This window comes from Pteronotus mesoamericanus, unplaced genomic scaffold (genome assembly GCF_021234165.1).
Source record: "Pteronotus mesoamericanus isolate MK-2021 breed Mesoamerican mustached bat unplaced genomic scaffold, CSHL_Meso_final contig_246, whole genome shotgun sequence".
In the NCBI taxonomy this organism is placed as follows: Eukaryota; Metazoa; Chordata; class Mammalia; order Chiroptera; family Mormoopidae; genus Pteronotus; species Pteronotus mesoamericanus.
In genome coordinates this window covers 7,973,475-7,994,479 of record NW_026555104.1, presented here as the reverse complement: position 1 = coordinate 7,994,479, position 21,005 = coordinate 7,973,475, and the positions used below count along the sequence as shown (strand labels likewise).

The 21,005-nt window shown below is 48.5% G+C and overlaps 1 protein-coding gene across 1 annotated transcript; it reads right to left on the bottom strand.

Annotated features, from left to right (window-relative positions):
* Positions 1–17,094: 17,094 nt before the first annotated feature.
* On the bottom strand, positions 17,095–21,005 carry LOC129070129 (sperm acrosome membrane-associated protein 3-like). The gene is made up of 4 exons (XM_054572929.1): positions 20,753–21,005; positions 19,780–19,938; positions 19,338–19,416; positions 17,095–17,161 (listed from the first exon to the last, which is right to left on the bottom strand). The coding sequence occupies exons 1-4, from the start codon at positions 20,937–20,939 to the stop codon at positions 17,095–17,097; spliced, it is 492 nt and encodes a 163-aa protein (XP_054428904.1). The 5' UTR covers positions 20,940–21,005.

Sequence of the window (21,005 nt, the reverse complement as noted above, 5' to 3'; positions counted from 1 at the left end):
GTGGTACAGGGCATACCACAGCCAGATGCTGCTTATTTGGGAGATTTTAGGAAAGTGTGAAGCATGAGCCAAGACAGGCCATTAGTATGGGAAAGACACTGGAAACAGCTTGAATGAGCCTACAAGTTGGGGGGGCAAGGTCTCAGGGCATCACCAGGGTGGGATGAATAGTGATAGCCAGGTATATGGAGACTCACATATGGCACCTACCTGTTGGTGCTATGGGTGGGTAGGTGGGGGATGTGTGTCAGAAAAGGGATGAGGGCCTCTGCCAGCACTTTTGTGTGACAGAAAGCTGTATCCCCCTCCAGCTCTTGCCTTGACACCAGACAATTCACTTCCTTCCTGTATGTCTCAGGTTCCTTTCAAGGTACTGCCCCAGGGCTAGAGTCCACAGGGAGTGAGTTCAGGTAAGTTCATGCACCGGCCTTTTGAAGAGGAATGCCTGGGACTCCACCAGCCCTCTGTTTCCCACAGTCACAATCCCTGCTGGGTTTTACAGACAGGATTTATGGGGACTTCTCTTCCTGGCACTGGGACCACGGGCTGGAGTACCTGGTGTTTAGCTTGGACCCCTAGTTCCTCAGGGGGCACCTCTGCAGCTGAGATATCCTCCCAATTTTCACTGGCCACACGTGGGTGTGTGACAAGCCTGTTCCACATCTCTACCCCTCCTACCAGTCTAAATGTGGCTTCTTCTTTAAATTCCTAATTGTAGGACTTCCATTCAGTTAGATTTCAGAAGGTTCTGAATGATGGTTGTTCTGTAGTTTAGTTATAATTCTGATGTAGTTGTGGGAGGATTTCAGTACTGCATTTACCTATGTCACCTTCTAGACCGGAAGTCTAAGACTTCTCATTTGGTTCTTTGAATGGCTTTTAGTGATTTCTGCATCAGTCCTTCAACTTTATCATTTCTTTCTCTGCTCTTCTTCATCTACTTCTGCAAGTGGGATTTTGCTCCTTACAACTTTTGGCTTGATTTTGTCTTGCTTTTCTCACATTGTCTTTCCAGATAAGCCTCATTTGGCTTATGAAGAGTGAACCTGACTTCCTTTCCCTTGACCACCATTGTTGGTGGACTGGTAATTTCCTCCTGACCTGATGAAACTATGTGTACTCCCATGTCCTCTCCTGGGAGGAAACATCTTGCACCCACCTTGTTGGAGTCCATGGGCTCCTTAAAAATACCTGTTTTGAAATTAGGTAAACGAGACTCAGCAAGGAGGAAACTGAGACTAAGAAGGGGAAGAAACTGTCCAAGCTCATGCAGCTAGTAAGGAAAGACCTGGGAAGAGGATGCATGTCAAGGACTTCCCTTGCTTGCCCAGTGCTCCACCCTGACAGTTGGGCAGTGGGCCCATACAAGGGTGAGCTCTGAATATTGCTCTCAGTAAGTGACCATAAAACCCCTCTTGGTGTGAGCCTATGACACTGGCCTACTGGTCTCTTGGGTTAATGTTCCAGAATGGCAGATGAATCACCATGTCTGTATTTATGTCAGCACAGGGACTCTAAGAACAAGATTCAGCAACAAGTTCCCTTGTACACTGGACACAAGTGTGCCATATTTTCCCGGTGATTCTCTGGTTTGGACGTGCCTTTAGTCTAGCAACTGTGTTCTACTTGGATGAGAAGTTTGGCTAAGAGGACAAACTCTATTATTCCATTCAATTTCAACTTTGTGCTTCCTGTACAGGTTGGATTGGGTGATGTGTGTGTGTGTGTGTGTGTGTGTGTGTGTGTGTGTGTCTGTGTCCATGTTCAAGGCTGGGGGTTTGTTAATACTTAGACTAAAAGGAGAACTGTGTTGTTGGGAAAGAGGCAACATATCTATTAGCTTTCTTTTGAAATTCCATTCACACTTTCTCTTCGTATGATGGAGGCATGTAAGAGTATGTATAGTATCTCTCTCTATTCCCCTCTCTTGCTCTGCTCAGGAGGATAATGTCTAAACTGGCTGCACAGAGGCTGATATTCACTGGGTCATCTTTCAATAGTGGAAGGGGCTACAGTTGCTCAGAATCGGGAACCAGGTCAGCCACTTCCTCTCTGACTTCGACCCTCTTCAGGGAGCTCTCCTTCTCTTCCTGTCTCAGTGTGGAGCTCATTTGGTCCAGGCTTGGCTACCTTCTAGAAGGCTTGCATCCTTGTCTGTATAGTGGAGCTAAGTTTCCTCTGTTGGTGAGCTTTGTAGTCACATCTCTGCAGGCAAACTTTGGCTGTGTGTGAGGGGATACATTCTAATATCTAGATTTTGGAGTTAGGAAGTCCCACTTGCATTGTTGACACTGATCTGAATTCTCCAACACAGATTACAGGCAAGCCTGTGGTTCGAAGGCTGGAACATAGCATAGATGATGAAGAGACTTGATATTTGTCTCCCATTTGGCATATGATTCTGTGTGCCCATGTCATCCATCCGATCTCATTGGAGCTTGGAGGAGAGGAGAGTCTCTTTTTTGTTTATGGAGACTCAAAATACCATAAAAAAAGTCAGCAGGTGGTGGCCTAAGGAAGCATAGCCAGATGATCATCGTGTCAGGAGCAGCCATGTAGATCATCAAACCAAACCACAGCATCTAATCTTACAAGTCAGGAGGTGGATGCAGTCCAGAGGTGAGATGGCTGGTCCAACACCACAGAAAGTAGGAGCAGAGAGGGAACCAGACACGGACCAGCCCGTGCTATATATTAGGGTTATTTTGATGTCAGCACTATTGATTTTAGGCAGAATAATTATTTGTTTTAGGGACCTGTGCTGTGCATTGTAGGAGGTTTAGCAGCCCCCCTGACTTCTACTCACTAATTGCCGGTAGCATTACTCTGCTCAGTTGTGGTCATCAAAAGTGTCTTCAGACATTGCTAAGTGTCCCCTGGGGGACTAAACAACCCCCAAACCCACTGATCACCAGGGACTTGGAGCTCAGCTCTTCCCTTGCAGTTTGGGAGGGAAATAATTTCTGGTTGCTAAGAAAAGAAAGTCTTTCCTCCCAACCCCTGATCACTTTGGGAGAATTCTGCTGGGGTCCCTGATCTCAGCCTGGACAAAAGAGTCCTCAGACAGGTGAGGGGAAGGTGCCAGAGGGAACACAGCATGAAAGCCAGACCTTCCATGATGTCCACATGTATCCTCATTTCAGAGCTGGAAACCTAACCTGTTTCATTGACAAAAAGGGTAAAAAAAAAAGATGTGTTAAGCCACTAAATATTAATAACAAACAGCCTTTTGGAGGAGCATCAACACGGAGGTAGGTTTCTAATTATTTATTCTAAAATTATACAGTGATCCATATGGCAAAATGAAACAGGCCACAATTTGAGCATCACTGGGCTCTAACTGCTTTCGGCAACTGCAGCAGTCGAAGGCCTGTAGCAAATCGCTACACAGAGCCTGAAGCTCCAAAACTGCCCTTCCCTCAGCCAGCCACCACAAGGCCAAGCCCTAAAGGGCTTAGACCTTAACAATCTGAGTCACAGCCTGGGTCTATTAAGGCCTCATTAACTAATTAACTGAAAATGATAGAGTACTCAGTAGAGGGAGAAAGCCTTATCAACAAGTGGGTACTCTGGTCAAGTGTAGGTCTATTAAAAAACTAAAGTAAACTGAGGTTGGGAGGTCAGAGCAGGGTCAGATAAGAGATGAGTAACTGGCCTAAAAGAGAGTTGTCAGAAAAGCCACAAAATGACAATAGCATAGAGGAATCCAGGAGAAAGGCACTGGACAATTCACACAATAGGACCAGACTCTGGGGTTCAGGCCACGATTTGGGGCAAACCTTTCATACAAGTCAGGGAAAGGACCCGTGGTTTGTGTTTCACAGTGCCTCACAGAGACAGGACACTGGCTCTGAGGCAGGAATCTGACAACCTCTGACTGATACCTAGCTGGTGTAACCGGAGCGGGGCTTTGGGTCTCCTGCCTGATGAGTCAGCGCTGAATCATTCTTCCGGTGGCTCAGGACTCAATCTACCATCCTATGGCACTGGTTTTACTCCCTGTTCTCAGAACATTCTTCACTGATACCAAGAACCAAACCAAAGAGAGGTATGGCTTCAAGGAGACCTCAGTTGAAGGGAGGAAGGAGAGAACTTGAGCACCAGCAGAGTTTAGCAGGAAAGGTGACTGCCTTTTAGGAAACTCCAAACCCTGCTAAGTCTACCTCTCCCTCTAAGTCCTGATTCACCCTGACATAACTCTTCAAGCTTCTCTAACTGCATTTAACTCCTACAACAGTCTTGGGAGAGGATTTTATAGAGAAGACTTACCTCAGTACAAACAGGCCTGAGATAAGGAACAGAATTCTCTGGTTTCCTCATTCTAAATCCTGTGCCTTTCACCAGACCCAGCTTCTTCAGGCCCTTGATTCAAAGAGTTTCAGGCACACTTAATACTCACCTACCCTTAAGAAACACTCAGAAACTCCATTTATCAAATAAGGCTTAAAATCAACAAGAAACAATCTTGCTGCTCAGATCTGTAACCCCAACCAGCTAAGGCCAGGTTCTTTCCACGGTACCCAAGTTTCAGAGCTGTCCTTTTTTTTTTTTTTCTTCCAATCCTCACCTGAGGATATGTTTATTGACTTTAGAGAGAGAGAGGGAGAGAGAAAAACATCGATGAGAGAGGGAGACATTAACTGATTGCCTCTTGCGCACACTTGCATTGGGATCGGACCAGCCACCTAGGTATGTGCCCTGACCAGGAATCAAACATGCAGCCTTTTGGTGTATGAGATGATGCTCCAACCAACAGAGCCACCCAGCCAGGGCTGCATCTTAATTTTTACAAAATTATATTGTGATCATTTTTCCATGCCACTGAATATTGTTCACGGTTTTCAGGCTCTAAAGTTTTATAGCAAACCAGTGGTTTCTTTCTTTCTTTTCTTTTTTTTTCCTTTCCTTCCTTTTCTTCTTCCCTCCCCCTTCTTTCCTTCCTTTTTTTTTTTTTCTGTTCTCCAGTGTATGTTAAAGCTAAGCCCTCCTGCCTACAGTCCTGGCAGGGCAGAAGCAGCTGGCCCAGGAAGCACGCAGAAGGTGTCACCAGAAAAGACTGGGCTGGGGTGGGTCTGCTTTCAGTTGGCAGTGTGTCAGTTCTTGACTTTGTGCAGGAAAGATTTCACAACACAAGTCTAAGTGATTTTCAGGGTACATTTATTAAAGCTGGGGACAGTGAAACTAGAAAGGGCTTAGGGTGGAAGAAGCAACAGGAGAGAGCCTAGGAAAACTGAACTGATACATGTTCTTTTTTTGCTCCCTAGAAATGTTATAGGGAAGAAGTGAGTCAAGGCAGGCTGCTGTTAGCTCACTGGGAAGTAAAAGTCACAGTGACAGGAGTTAGTCATCTTGGGGTTGCTGTTAGCTCACTGAAAAGTCAGAGAAAAGGCGCCTTGGAGACAGCTTCAGTGGATTAGCCTGGGATGCGCTGCTGCTGCCCACTGTTCCCTTGGTTGCAAGTCTCATGAGGATCCTTAGAGTTTAGGAGAGAAATGTACAGATGGATGCCTGAGAGGGAAGAAAGGCAAGTTTGCATGCTCGAGAGAGAGCTGGTGCTGGTGCCCTTTGTCTTGAGGACTTTTACCTCTGTTCTGCTGGTAGGAATCTTAGGGGAGGTCTTAGGGGAGGGTTTCAGCAGAATATTCATCAACTTGCCAGATGCGTTTTTAAAAATATGCTGATGTATTAAAATAGCATGTAGTGGCATAAGAACAGGCATATAATCAATGGGACAGAACAGATAGCCCAGAAATAAACCCATGCATTTGTGGTCAATTAATAGTTGACAAAGGAGGCAAGAGCATACAATGGAGTGAAAACAGTCTCAACAAACGGTGTTGGGAAAACTGGACCGATACACACAAAAAAATGGAACTAGACCACCAACTTACACCGTACACCAGAATAAACTCAAAATGGATAAAAGACTTAAGTATAAGTCATGATACCATAAAAATCCTAGAGGAAAACATAGGCAGTAAAATTTCATAGATCCCACACAGCAATATTTTTGCCAATATATCTCCTAGGGCAAGGGAAACAAAGGACAAAATAAGTAAATGGGACTACTTCAAATTAAAAAGCTTCTGCACAGCTAAAGAAACCATAATCAAAATGAAGAAGGAATCAACAGTATGGGAGAACATATTTGCCAATAATATATCTGATAAGGATTTAATTTCCAAAATTCATAAAGATCTTATATGACAACACCAGGAAGACAAACAATCCAATTTAAAATTGGGCACGTGACCTGAATAGACACTTCTCCAAGTGTCAAAGATCATGTCTATGGTCCAGATGGTCCATAGACATGTAAAAAATGTTCAACATCACTAATCATCAGAGAGATGCAATGAGATAACACCTCACACCTGCCAGAATGGCTACCATCAATAAATCAAACCAGTGCTGACAAGGATGTGGAGAAAAGGGAACCCTAGTGCACTGTTGGTGGTAATGCAGACTGGTGCAGCCACTGTGGAAAACAATATGAAATTTTCCTCAAAAAATTAAAAATGGAATTGCCTTTTAACTCAGCAATTCCACTTCTGGGAATCTATCCTAAAACTTCCAAAACACCAATTCAAAAGAATATATGCACCCCTATGTTCCATATACCAGCAGCGTTACTTGTAAGAGCCAAATTCTGGATACAGTCCAAGTGCCCATCAGCAAATGAGTGGATAAAAAAAGCTGTGGTACATTTACACAATGGAATACTGTGCTGCAGTAGGAAAGAAGGAATTCTTACCTTTTGCAACAGCATGGATGGACCTAGAGAATATTATGCTAAGTGAAATAAGCCAGTCAGTGAAACACATACCATGTGATCTCACTTATATGAAGAATCTAATGAACGAAATAAACAAGCAAAATAGAATCAGAGACATAGAAACATGGAACAGACTAGTTGAAAGAAGGTGAAGGGATTAGCCAAAGAACATACTTGTATATGTATGACCCACAGACATGGACAACGGTGGGATTGCCTGAGGGAGACGGGGGTGCTGGATGGAGATGCGCAAAGGGGGAAAAATGGGGACAATGGTAAGAGCATAAACAATAAAATATATTTTAAATTTAAAAATAAAAGTAAAAAGATAAAATGAGCATACAGGGGAATTTGGGATCATTCTCTGCTCAGCTTCACTGCTTTACTTTCATTTTGGGTCTGTCTGGCTCTAATTTGGTTTTTGGTTTTTTTTGTTCCCCTGATTTCATCTGTCCTTGGTTCTGGCTGGCACAAATGGCACTTACTGGGTTTCTGTTACCTGTCTTCCTAACCAACATGATTTAAGCTGCATATTCTCTGGTCAGGGAGGAGAGGTATAAACCGCTTGCTCTCAAGTGTCCTTGGTCAGGGAAGATAAGGTCTTGCAATTCACTAACCGTCTGTAAATTGTTCAAATTGTTTGGCCTTGTTTAATTATCTTGTCTCAGTTGCCCCATTCCACTTGCCAAGGACTCTTCCTAGTATCTTACCATCCTGCTTCAAAGTTATACACGTGTGCCAGGAGGGACATGACACAGCCAGACCCCGGTCATTCAGGGCCAGTCCACCTTGCTCTTGGCCCTTTCTGAGGCTCCTGTCCCAAAGGGAGAGCAGAGAGACCAGGGAACAGGACCCCTGCCTTCCTTACCATCCCACCATACCTTCTCCCATCCAGGCCCTTTTCCCACCCACTGACTACTGTCCCTCCTACTCCCAGCCCCCAGCCCCCAGCCCCCAGCAGCCGGCTGCTGGCTCTCAGGCTCCAAGGCCATGTCTCCACTAAAACAGAAGGTTCTAGGTCTAGAAGGACCTAGTTGTTTCAAAATCTGTTATCTGGCCCCACTCACACGGGCCAAAGAGGCATTAAGGGAGCAAGTTCTCACATGAATCAAGCCTCGGCTGCCTGTCTCGTCGTTCCCAATTACCTAGCCTGGAGGGTGAAGTACACATCAAGTGTGGGCCTTGCATAGCTGGGCTCTTGGTTTGTCATTGAACCACGGGTTCAGGTCCACAACCCCAGAGGTGAACCACCACTGTGCAGACTGCTCGTTCTGTGGAATGGGAATCTAAGCAGAAACACTGCCTGCTTTTAGTGCAGAATAATGACAGAAACAGAGTTAAAGGGACCTGCAGAGGTCAAAGGGCCCTGATTGTGGGATGCAATAAATGATCCTTAGTCACTTTATGCTTGGTTATTAAATCTAAATGAGCACAGGGCTCAGGAGGGCAGGGCTTCATGTGTCCACTTGCTTCAGGAGAAGCAGCAGCCCAGGGAGTTGAAGACTCGGGCCCAAGACCCACAAGGATCTCTGAGCGTGCCATCTTCAGTGCCAGGGGTGAGTACCAAAGAACTCAGAAAAGGCTGAGACTAAAACAGCCACGTGACTAGCACCTGGCACATCTTGGTGCTCACGTGGAGTGAGGAGAGTTGGGTGACTCCTGAGAGTAGGCTTCAAAATGCCTCGAGTCCTGCATACACCTGCAACTACCCCCCACCGCCCCAAGGGCCACAGATTTGGTTTCTGGCTTTTGCTCCTCCACCTGTTTCTTCAGGCCATACAAGAGATGGAAATAAATATCCACAGTTGACGGAAGTAAAGCTTTGCCAGCTGCATTTTAGTCTCCTGGCTTAGGAAGGAACATTGCGCTTTGGGAACCCACAGGTTCCCCCTGCTTCCCCACATGCACGGTCCTTAAAACTCCCCGGAGGTACTCAAATCGCCAGAAGATCCCTAAGTTTCCCAATAAGTGACAGAGGATGTCATCAGCAAACCCTAGTAAGGCCATGAACTAGCCAATGCTTTGTCCTCCTCCCACCCCACCTTCCCCTTTAAACAAATGCTTCCCCTCCCTTGCTGTAAAACCCAGTTACAGACTCATTGTCCACCTGTCCCACCGACCACCCAAGCCAGAAACGGAGTAAAATAAATATTGCCTGCCATTCCTACCGCTTGTCTTCACAGCACATACCAGGAATGTTGCAAGCTTTGTCGGAGCAGTTCTCCCGTCCTCCATGCCTCTCTCCTCTCCGCGTGCAACGCCACGGGCTGGGCATCTGGCTCTCGGGCGGGCAGGAGGGAAGCTTGAGGCCAAGGGCTGAGGAAAGGCACAGCAGCCGGGCTGGGACTTCAGGCATGGGACTTCGCTCCCAGGAAGCGAGAAGCGGCAAGAAGCCTGGCGCGCAGTGGCCAGCGTCCCAGCCGCCCAGGGGAGGGGTGGGTGGCCTACCGGGCTGCTCCTCCATCAGCCTCGGCGGCGCCTAAGGCCCTCCTGGAACACGGCACTGGGCTCCAGCTGAAGCTAGTGCCCTCGTGAATGCCAGCAGGGTGCTGCCGCACTCCCCAGGCCCGGAGCTTGCGCCTACGCCGGGCGGCCCCTGGCGGACACCTGGGCCTTGGGTGCCCAGGCTTCTTTAGGTGGTACGGAGGGCAAGTCCGTGAGAAGCAGCCTTGCAGTTGGCGCAGGCGCAGTGCCGCTCGCTGTGTGCACGCGCCCCTTGCCTGCCCGCGTTCAAGTCCCTACCGCACACGCCGGACAAAGGGTTTTCTCACGCCCAATAGTCTTGCGAAGTCAAAGTCGGAGGAGACCCAGGAGCTTTCTTTTTAGGCCGGCAACTACCTGACAACTGGCTGAAAAGCACTCAGCCCCTTAATGTGGTAAATGCTCGAATGGAACACAAAGGCTAAGTAGTAGGAGCGTTTCTTCTCTCACCGCCTGGCTTCAGGCAGGGACCTCGTGCTTCACATCCAGACCTTGACTGGAATTATCAGCCTTCCTGCTTAAGAGGGTTTTTGACTCAGACAGGAACTATGGTATATCATCAATTTTTAGTCTCCAGAATGCTGACTGAAGACTTTGGGACTTCTCAGTCTCCATAAACATGCGAGTTAATTTCTGTCGGTTCTGTTTATCTGAAGAACCTTGCCTGGCCAATACAATTTGCACCTTTGAATGCTTGAGTAAAATTTTGTTAACACCTAGCAAGACTGATGATGGCTTAAGAGCAAGAAAACAATAATTATTATTAGAGATGAAAAGTATTTATCATCACACATTTAGGATGTTTGAAATTAAATTAAAAATATAATAAAGCATATTTTGCACAACTTTTTAACAATAAATTTGATTCTTAAAATAGAATGGAAAGATATCTTGAAAAATACAATTTACCAAAACTGACACAATAATTGAATCGATATTGAAAAATATCGATAGTTTTTATCTATTAAAGAAATTGAATCCTTAATTAAAAATTCTGTAATTGCTATGAATTTCCACCTTGGGACTGCCTGTGCTATGTCTCATAGATTTAGGGTTATTGTGTTCTCATTTTCTTTTTCTTAAAGGTATCTTGTGATTTCTTCCCTAATCTCATTATTAGCCCATTCATTGTTTATAACATGTTAACATTATAACATGTTAACATTAGCCTTCATGTCTTTGTGTCTTTTTAGTGTTCTTATGATTGATTTCATATCATTATGGTCAGAGAAGATGCTTGATATGATTTCAATTTCTTAAATTTTTTGAGACTTGTTTTGTATCCAAACATGCCTATTCTAGAAAAATGTTCCATGTACACTTGAAAAGAATGTATATTCTGCTGCTTTGGGCTGAAATGCTTTGAAAGTATCAATTAAATCCACCTGATGTAATGTGTCATTTAAGGTGACTGTTTTCTGTCTGGAAGATCTATCTGTTGATGTGGATAAGGTGTTAATATCCCCACAGGTGACTATTACTATCAATCTCTCCCTTTATTGGCCATCAAGATTTGCTTTATGTAGTTAGGTGAGCTTATGTTGGGTGAGTAAATGTCTAAAGGGTTATTTCCTTTCATTGGATTGTTCCCTTTATCATTACGCAGTGCCCTTCTTTGTCTCTTAGTATAGACTTTGTTTTAAAGTCTGTTTAGTCTAAGTATTACTACCCCATCTTTTTTTCATTTCCATTTGCATGAAAAATCCATCCATTTCCTTTTAGTCTGTATATATTTTTCATTCTGAGGTGGGTCTCTTATAGACAGCATATACATAGGCCTTGTTTTCTTATCCATTCAGCCACCCTATGTCTTTTGATTGGAGCATTTAAGCCATTTACATTTAAACTAATTATTGATAGGTACTTATTGCCACTTTATTCTTTATAACTACTTTCCCTTGCTTTTTCTTCTTGTTCTTCTTAAAGAAGACCCTTTAACGTTTCTTGAAATACTGTTTTTGGGATAATTACATTTTTTAGCTTTGCTTGTTTGAGAATCTCTTTATTTCTCCTTGAATTTTAAATGATAGCCTTGCTGGGTAAAGTAGCCTTGGTTGTAGGTCCTTGGTTTTCATCACTTTGAATATTTCAGGCCAATACCTGAATGCTGGCCTAAATGTTTTGTGTTGAGAAATGAGATCAGAGTCCCTCATAAATAACTAAATGCCTTTCTCTTGCTGCTTTTAACATTCTTTCTGTCTTGAACCTTTACCATTAAAAAACAATCCTCACCTGAGGATTATGTATATTGATTTTAAAGACAGAGGAAGGAGGGAATGAAAGAGAGAGAAATATAGATGTGAGAAACATCAACTGGTTGCTGATTGGATGCCTCCCTTATGCACCCCGACTGGGGGTAAAATCCGCAATCCAGGAATGTGCCCTGATTTGGGATTGAACCTGCAATTTGGCTTACGAGATGATGCTCCAACCAACTAAGCCACCTGGCCAGGGCTAACCTTTACCATTTTAAGTAAGTTGTGTCCTGGTGTAGGCCTCTTTGGGTTTATCTTATTTGGGACTCACCTTAGAGATACCGTTTTGATTGTGAAAACTGAACTGAGGGGAGAGGTAAGGACCTCCAGAAAGTTCCAGAGAATGTGCTTGCCTGTTACAGGGAATCAAGGGAGGCTCAAGAGGCCAGGGAATTTGCTTCCCCAGGGGGTGTGTCACCAGCCCAGATCCAGGTGTGGCCAGACAGACCTGAAGCTGCACAGATCAAGCTTCTGGACATAGCTGGGAAGGCAACCAGGCCATGAAGGAAGGGGAGACACAGGAAGAACACCAGTTCGCCATTTACTCCACTCCTATTGGTTGTCTGCCTGTTATGTGCTGGGCACCTGCCCTCAAGGAATTGATCACCTGAGCAGGGAATACTGATAGGTAAACAGATGACTAGGAAAAATCAATAAAAGTTACACTCACAGGCTTTGCAGGAACAATGGGTTGGCAAAGGCTTTGGACAGAGAGTTAAAAAACTGTATTTCTAATCCATTTCAGTGGGAAATTGACCACATAACTTTGGACAATTTAGTTCATTTCTCTGGGCCCAAGTTTCCTCCTTTATAAAAGGAGAAGGGGTGGGAACTGGACAGAAAATCTCCTTGGTGCATCCCAACTCTATGAATCTAAGTTGAGAATGGTGTCAGGTAGCTGAGCAAATATTTAACTTGCTCCTTGAAATCTGTATTGCCCATGTATATGATGAATATGATGGTGACTAGTTTTCAGAGTTATTACGGCATCAAGTGAGTTAAAATATATACTTTCTATCTTTTTTATTTCTTCTTGTAAAATATTGATTCTTGACCTTGTTTGGATTAAAAATAAGGTGAAAGCGCCCTGGCTGGTGTGGCTCAGTAGATTGAGTGCTGGCCTGCCAACCAAAGGGTCATTAACTCAATTCCCAATCAGGGCACATGCCTGGGTTGCAGGCCAGGTCCCCAGGTGGGGGCGCTGGAGAGGCAGCCACACATGGATGTTTCTCTCCCTTCTCCTCTCTCTAAAAATAAATAAATAAAATCCTAAAAAAAAAAAAAAGGCAGAAGCTATGAGCTTTCTCCCAAGGAAAAACAATGCACATGGTGACATGCATATACATAAAATTTTCACACACTTTGGGGAGGTTTATAAAGCCCCCAGTTGGTCGTGAGCCGGAGGGGCGTGCGGATGCGGGCAGAGCCACCCTGGAGCTGAGTGCTGCGCTGTCCTCCAGGAGGGCCCACCACACACCCCAGGGGCCCCCGCGTTTCCTCTCTTCACATGACCTGAAGACTCTGCCATTTTCCCACCTACAGGAGGGAGGGGAAGGACAGAAAGGATTTAATGGATTTCGAGTTTTTCTCGCATAATTTTTTTAAACCTTTGGCACCTGCTGCAAGTTATGCACGAGCAAGTCCTCACAGATGGCAAAGCGAATGAATGAGCAGAAAATGGACGTGAACGGAGAACCTTGGGGCTGCGATTTCATAAAATTATCTTAAGTATGTGGTGAGTTGGAGGGCCAAGGAGGCCTCCAGACAGAGGAGGCAAGTGCAGCCTCGCTTTGCAAACGTCCCTATGGCCTGCTTCTTCAGGAACGAGGGGCCACGGAGCCCACCGCACCAGGAAAAGGATGCAGAATGTCCCCTGGCTGCCGCTGTGCCCCAGACAAGTGCCTCTGTAGACATTGCACTCGTTTCTGAGCAGAACTGAAATGATGCTTTTTGTTAAAAAAAAAAAAAGAAAAAAGAAACACACCTCCTGATAATGGCTGTGAGGGACGCGTTGGGGTGGGGAATTTGGACGTCCAGCCTCCTGAGGCTGCTCTCCGTGCAGTGACTCTAAGGAAGTGGCTCCTTTGGCTAAGGTCACCACTATGAATGATTTATGTTTCAAGTAATTCAGACTTTGTGGCTTCCTGTCAAAAGGAATTACATCCAAGGTAAAGAGGCCCAACGCCAAGTGATCAGTGGGCACCAAACAATACCCAGCTCAACACAACATAGAGGGAGGAGGGTCAAGAAGCCACGGAAAGAAGGCTTCCCAGCCCGAGCGGGAATCTCTGGCCAGACCCCCCTCCCCCCCCCACACACACACTCCATGTGCACTGGGTAGCAGGCACTGCGCTAGACACTGGGGGTTCATATTTCAAGAAGACATTGTCTCAGCGGGGCGTACAGCCTAGCCAGGCAGAGGTGGGCGACAGGCACACACACAAGACCTTGAGCCACGACAGCAGCAGTGGGGGTACACGAGGCACAGTCAACTCATTGGGGAAGAACGTCTGTCTGCTGGGCCGAGGACGAGCAGGCTTGGGCGAAGCCCTGAGAGATGGGTGGGAGGGGCCTGGCAGGCGGGTTTGCAGAGGAGGCTCCTGAGCAAAGGCTTGGAGGCAGCGGAGAACTTGGAGGCAGGTGAAGTCACTGCAAGGAAGGAAAATCGAGACAAGACCTGGCTGAAAAGGAAGGAATAACCACTCAAAGGTCTGAGGATGGCACTCCAGGGAGACAGGACAGCGCGGGGGCGGGGGGCCCGTGCAGGGACAAGCTTGCCGCCTGTGAGGGGAGCTTTTATGAGCTGAGGTGCAGTGAGGGGAGGGGAGCGGTGGGTGGTGGCAGGGTAGGAAGCTGCACTCGGGGAGCCCGATGCAGGGAGACGAACCACCTCGAGCAAAAGTTTCTGGACAGTTGAGAAAAGAATCTCCCTGGGTCATGAAAGGCTTGGAGACCAGGTCAAGGAACTTGACCTTTAACCGGAACATGAGAAAAGCCACTGGAGCCAGGATGCAGGAGAGTAACAAGGCGAAGAGCTCACTCTGAGGGGGGACTTGATGGCGAGGGACACCCTTACAAGGCCATGACGCTGGTCCTACGACAAAGGTGATGGGGGCTTGATGTCGATTAAAGGTAAATGGGATGGAAAGGAGGGACAGTTTCCAGTGATACTGAAAAGGAAAGGTAGACAGGACAAAGAGACCCGTGGAAGGTGGGGTGAGAGAGTGACGTGGAAACAGGCAATTCCAGGACGCAGCCTGGTTACTCTCACCACCCTGAGCGCTTCATGTGGGGGCTGGACGTCCAGGTGGGCTTACAGACCATTCGGCCCTCACGCACAAGTGAGGGTCCCTGGCTTTGGCCAGGGCACCCCCCTGTGGATACACTCCTCCCTCTGCACCTGGTCCTGGTCAGCCACCCAGCCCAGGTCCCCAGAATGTCTCGACCAGGCCTGACCTCTGCCCGGCCCCACGTGAGGGACCCTGAGGCTCTCATGCCAGCCCAGAGCCTCCGAGTCCTTTCGACAACTCTCCCTGAGATTCCAAAGACCTCAGTCCACCTGCTCCTGGGCAAATGCGACCCAGGGGAACAATCAGGTGGTTGTAGGAAACAGAAGGCCAACGTGAGCTGAGGTAGAGGGTATGAATCCTACAGTGATGGCGGGTCATGAGAGTCTGTCCAGGTGAGGGAGAGAGAAGATTGCAGGCGGCCAAACAGCCGGTTCTCCGTAACGAAGAGCACGCAGGGCGTTATATTGACCCGAGTGCAAACTTACCCCCTCTGAGCCTGTTTCTTTATCTGTGAACTGGAGATAATGATGTACGTCCATCACAGTTGTTGTTCTAGGGTCTAAATTAGATAAGGCATGGCACCTGGCAGGCACACCATGTTCGCTTTACTGTTAAAGAGCAGCGAATATCTCCCTACCTACGACTTAATGAGAATGGGCCCACCAGTTGTTGATGCCCCCAACCGTCAGCTCCAGCAAGGAGCTGGCCCTCATCGCTGTCCGCATGTGTGAGCAGCCCTCAAGCTCTAGCATTGCTTGGACTTGGAGGCAAGAGCTCCGCTGGCCTGCGGAACCGAAAGCCGGCGTGGGACACAGTGGGCTGGGGGTGGCCTGACACCGGGCCCGCAGGGGAAGGAAACTGGCCTGCCTCACCAGTTGTGGACACTCAGCCACCCCCTGGTGGGACCAGGGGCATTTGGCGATGGCAGATTAACGGGGAGGGGTGGTTAACCTCATAGATCCTCTCATTCCTGGGGGTCGCCAGCCATGCTGCAGTCAGCAGTTCAGTACTTGCAGGGTTCTCTGAGGCCTTTCCGGAAGAATCTACAATGAACTCAGGGCTCAGCCTCTCAGTCATCGCCTCCGTGGCTGCTCTTGGTACCACACCCACAGTGGCCCTGAGGCTCTGCCCTCCTTCCTCTTCCATCCCTGGACGCTGAGCTCCAGGTCAATGGGAGCGAGTGCTGCCTTCTTCTGAGCTTCCCTCACACTGAGGCAGGCGGAGAACTCCAGCTGGCTGCCTGAGAGCCGCCCGTGCCCTCCACCCACGCTCCAGCCTCTGAGCAGTGGCCAGAGCGACAAATGGCGACTTCCCTACCCAGGATGTGACAGCCACCTTCACTAACAGTGGCACCTGAATGGCAGCTAGACAACATGAGTACCTGGTAGCTGTACCAAGTCACTGTGCACCACTGCTTGGTAGCCAACAGCGTGCGAGCTGTCACCAGCCAAAGGGACAAGGCACTAGGCCACCTTCTGGGACCAGAACCACAGAAAGTAAGAGCCCTCTCAAACAAGCCAGAGGTGCAAGCACCAAACTCAAGAAGATTGTCAAATAACCTATAGCTGGTGTGTCTCAGTGGATTGAGCACCAGCCTGTGAACCAAAGGGTCAATAGTTCAATTAAGAGGGTATGGCACATGCCTGGGTTGCAAGCCAGGTCCCCAGCAGGGGGTGCACAAAATGCAACCACACATTGATGTTTCTCTCCCTTTCTTTCTCCTTCTCTAAAAATAAATAAATAAATAATCTTAAAAAAAAAAAAGATTGCCACATAAAATGTGGCACACCTAGCTAAATGTGAATTTCAGGAACACAGCAAATCATTTTCTAATCTAAGTGTGTCCTATGCAGTACTTAGAACATACTCACAGTAATTTTTATTTGTAATGTATCCAAAATTCAAATATAACTCGAGCATCCTGTTTTTGTTATCATTATTTATTTTTTGTTGTTTGCTTGTTTTGCTAAATCTGGCAAACCTACATTCAGGTCCAGAATCTAGGAGACACTGCCGGGTGTGCGCAAGGGAGGCGCTGAAGCCCCGCCCCCACTAAGGGAGGCCAGCCTTCCATGGTAGGCATTCTGAGCCAACCTGAGGCCCTAAAAGGTGGACAGGTGAAGAAACCCTGACATGCTCTGGCTCCAACAAGCCGCCTGAAAACACAGTGATAGCTGAGAAACACAGTTATGTTAAACTATCCTTTATTTGTTGGCTTGTCTTCCTTCCTGCGGCAGGACCAAACCACGGCCCCCAGCCTGCGGGGCCTGGTCTGGTCCATCCAGACAGGATCCTAGAAGTCACAGCCATCCACCCAGTCGCTGAGGTCCTGGCCCTGGCAGTGATGCCTCCAGGCCTCCCTGAGGAAGCAGAGTGGGGAGGGGAGAGACCCATCAGTGGCTGCCTTCAGGCCCTGCTCAGAGAAGAACAGGAAGGAGGCGGGTGCTCTAAACTGGAAGTGAGGAGAGCAAAGGACTAGCAAGGAAAAGAGAGAAGAGGAAACTGTGTTACCTAGAAGAGAATCCCCTAGAAGAAGTTAAAAAGGAACAGAATGGCCCTTAATAGTCGTCTGCACAGACTCCTTATTTTCCCTGTGGGGTTGCATGTAATTTGCTCAAGTCACTCAGGGGTCAGTGCAAAGGCCTGGAGCCCTGGGATCCAGTCCAATGCTCTTCTCGGACGTCATGCTGCTTCTGCGGACAGTGGTGCCCCCTTTACATTACGCATAGCACTGTCACATCCATCGCCCATTCACCTGCCCCCCCAGCAGCCCTGTCAGGTAGATGGGGCCGATATTACGTTCCCTGTATTCCAAGTGGAAAACTGAGACTGAGACGCAAAATGACCTGCCCAAGGGCCACATCTAGTGAACAACAGAACTGCACTCACACCCAGTTCTCCTGGGACTTTCAACTGTTGGTGACTTTAGTTCATAGACTCAGGGCCGTGCCTTATTCCAGATCACGCTGACATCATGAGGAAGATAAACAAGATCCTGGGGTTCGGGAGTCCTGTGGTCCCAGATCCCAGAAGTTCCAAATATGATCATTAATGTCCTCCCTGCTGGCAATGTCAAAGAGCCCAGTGACCAGAAGTGTCCGTAAGGGACTTCTATTGCCCCATCAAACAAGAGTGGTCTACTGGGTTCTTGTCTCTTCCTCTAGGCTGTGAGCCCTGGAGGGCAAGGCCTTGGGTCTCAGCCGTCCCTGAAGCCCAGCACCCGCACAGAGCAGTCCTCCATGTGTGCATGTGGAGGGGTAAGCTGCACATTTCCACCTTCTGGGACCACTTCCTATCCGCCCTGGCCACCTTTAAGGCGGTATATATGCCATGAGTTTGCTCCAGTGTACAAAAGAGGGTTGTTCTTCAATTTACCCAAAAGGACCAGTGTCGTCCATCCCAGGGTGGCACCCCCAAGGCCTCAAGCCCTTGGGTTCCTGCTGAGCCAGGCTCGCCCTTCCTGATCCAACACACATGCACCGTGTCCTGCGGAGCCTGTTTCACTCTCCATCCAGTTCCTAGGGCTTCACCTGCCCTCCAACTTCAAGTCTCCAAAGCTGTGGCCACTGTCGAGGTCCGTCTCAGACCTTCTGTGTATTCACAGCCATGGTCAACTCCTCCGTTGCCTCCCTGACCACATAGCACCCATCCCTCATCCTCCCCATGAACCCCCATTCCCAACCTTCCCGTCCATCACCTGTGGAACTCTCCTCATCTGGACCGCACGCCCTCGCCTAGACTCCGGCAAAGGCTCCTCCAACGGTCTCCCTGCCTCTGGTCTCTACCGGACATTTCCTGCCTTCTGGACAGTTCACCAGCCTCGTCACTGTCACATCTGCCCGAGGTTCTGGGGCCACCAGCCACCTGGAGTGCCTTACCATCCCCACATGCTGCCCCCTGCTGGCCTCGCATCCACAAAGGGGAGGAAAGGAGGCTGCAGACTCTCAGTGCAACTCCCACCAGAGGAGGCCGGGGAGCTGTCGGGCTGCTGCGTAGAGGCCCCGCTGTGAACCAGAGGTCTAGTCGGGTGCCCCATCGGTGCTCATCCCCCACCCCTGCCCGGGAGGAGGGCTGCCCATCTTGTGGGAAAGACGCAGGGAAGGCGAAGGCTGCCCGGGCGAGGCCCCGGACAGCCCCCCTGCTTCAGGTAGGGGATTTATTATTTCATCTGTTGTGCACCGTGGACTTCACATAAATGTTAGTTTAAACAAAGATGCCACAGTTCAAAAACAAACCCCAAAGGTTCACTGGATGCAGATCCAGTGCACCTGAGGCAGGCATCCCAACAGAGGCAAAGCCTGGGAGAGCCCGGCCTGTGCCATGACCCCCAGTGAAGGGCTCATCCTCCCCAAAACGCCGGGTGTTGTCTGCCAACTCTTCAGTGGTAGAACCTTTCTGCCATGGAAATGTGTGAGGATGAGACTGTGAAGCCACGGAACGGTCCTGGGACACAGCGGGCCCTCAGAAAGGTGAGTTCCTTCTGCTGTCCACCCATCCTGGCCACCTCCCATTGGGAGCTCCAGCCCAGATACTCACCAGCTGCTCAGACCCTGGGTCTCTTGACTTATCTTCATGGCACAGATGACAGTATCTTTAAGGTTGGGATTCAATAAGTCTGTGGTATAAGGCAGAGAAACAGGATGAGGGGGCAGGGGCAGGGCTGGACATATGTGAAGAATGTGTCTGTGTGTTTCTTTCCTCTGTTACACACACAGATGCACACAGCCTTCCATCCAAGCCCAGTCCTGTCTCCTGACCCCTCTGGAAGCACAGATCCCACTCTTTTGTGTCTTTTCAGACACAATTCCTGCTCCATTCCTACAAATCTCAGAAGAGTCTCCCACCTGGAACCCCAAATCAAATTAATGGACCATCCATACTCATCTTTTCCATTCTCCTTGGTAGGACCAGCAGGGTGTAAGGGGGTGCCCACTCAGAGACAAAGGGAAGAGGAGCCCCAGGCTCAGGCCCAGCCTACCGGTGCAGTACATGCCGCATGCGTTGGTGGCATTTTCAATGAGACCTCTGCACCATTTCCGGCTGTTAATCTGGAATATGCCATTGTTGGAGCTTCCATCAGGTTCATAGTCCACAGCGCCTGCATCGAAGCCACTCGCAAAATAAGCTAGACAGACCCCTGCAAAGGGTGGAGATATAGACCTCTGGGTCACATGGTCAAGGCTAACCCAGAGCAGCTCACAGTGCAGGTCCCACACATTAGCTCCTTTGAGCCTCAACTCCTGCTGATCAGGGCAATTGCCCTCCCTCTCACTTGACAGGCCAGTACCCTGAGGCTCAGAGGGACGAACTGGCTTACTCAAGGATATTACAGCTACCAAACAGCAAGAGTCAAGCCTGGACCTAAGACCTTCTGCCCCTAGGCTGGCAGTCTTCCCATTGTTTCACTGTTGTGCACATAGTGAAGCCCAGGAAATGTTTGTGGAATGAATCAATGAATGAATGAATCAATGAGAGCTAAGACTTTAGAGGCAAGATTAGGGATGTGCAGGTGGGACCTGCAGAAGGAGCTAGAACTAGAGCGAAATGAATCCACATGTGCCTGTACTTCACAGCTCCCCAAAGCTGCCACAGCTTGGGAAGTTTGGCAGGGCTGGTTTACACCGTTTGCCCTAATTCTCAATGGGAATGCCTGATGGGGGTGCCAAGGTGAAGATGAGGGGACTAACTGTCCTCTTCCTTTGAATCCTGATTTCCGCTGCTGAGGAAGTGAAGTGCGATCCTGACTGGGCTGCCTGTTGTCCATCTGCTGTATATTTCACTCAGTGCTGGGTGTCCCTACCTGTGATCTCATATTATCCTTGTTTTACAAATGAGAGCTGAGGCTCAGAAATCTCCTGAGGCCACACCCCTTGAGCTAGGGGGAGTAGGGACTGGAGGAAGGGGAAAGGGTGGTGGGAGGGGCCGGGCCAGCCAGGAAGAGGGGTACTCACAGTCAGCCAGGGTGTAGCCCCGGTATCCCTCCAGGCCGAAAGCCTGTAGCACTCTGACCAGCTCACAGCGACTGTAGACCTTGGCTTGGCCCGGGAGAAGCAGACAGCTTAGCAGACAGGCAACAGCCAGCCACACGACCCCGGGTAGGCGCAGCTGCCATCTGGTAGCCTGGCGCCTGGCTTCCATGACGGTGGCGGAGGTGGAGCGCCCACCACTCTAGGTCAGAGCTGGGCTTTGGGACGGCAGGCAGCC

Coding starts and splice junctions, on each gene's coding strand:
- LOC129070129 (XM_054572929.1), bottom strand. CDS start 20,939: ATGGAAGCCAGGCGCCAGGCTACCAGATGGCAGCTGCGCCTACCCGGG. Junction 19,939..20,752: donor GGGCTACACCCTGGCTGACT/GTGAGTACCCCT, acceptor CACCCTTTGCAG/GGGTCTGTCTAGCTTATTTT. Junction 17,162..19,337: donor ACCCAGGGTCTGAGCAGCTG/GTGAGTATCTGG, acceptor CTGCTTCCTCAG/GGAGGCCTGGAGGCATCACT.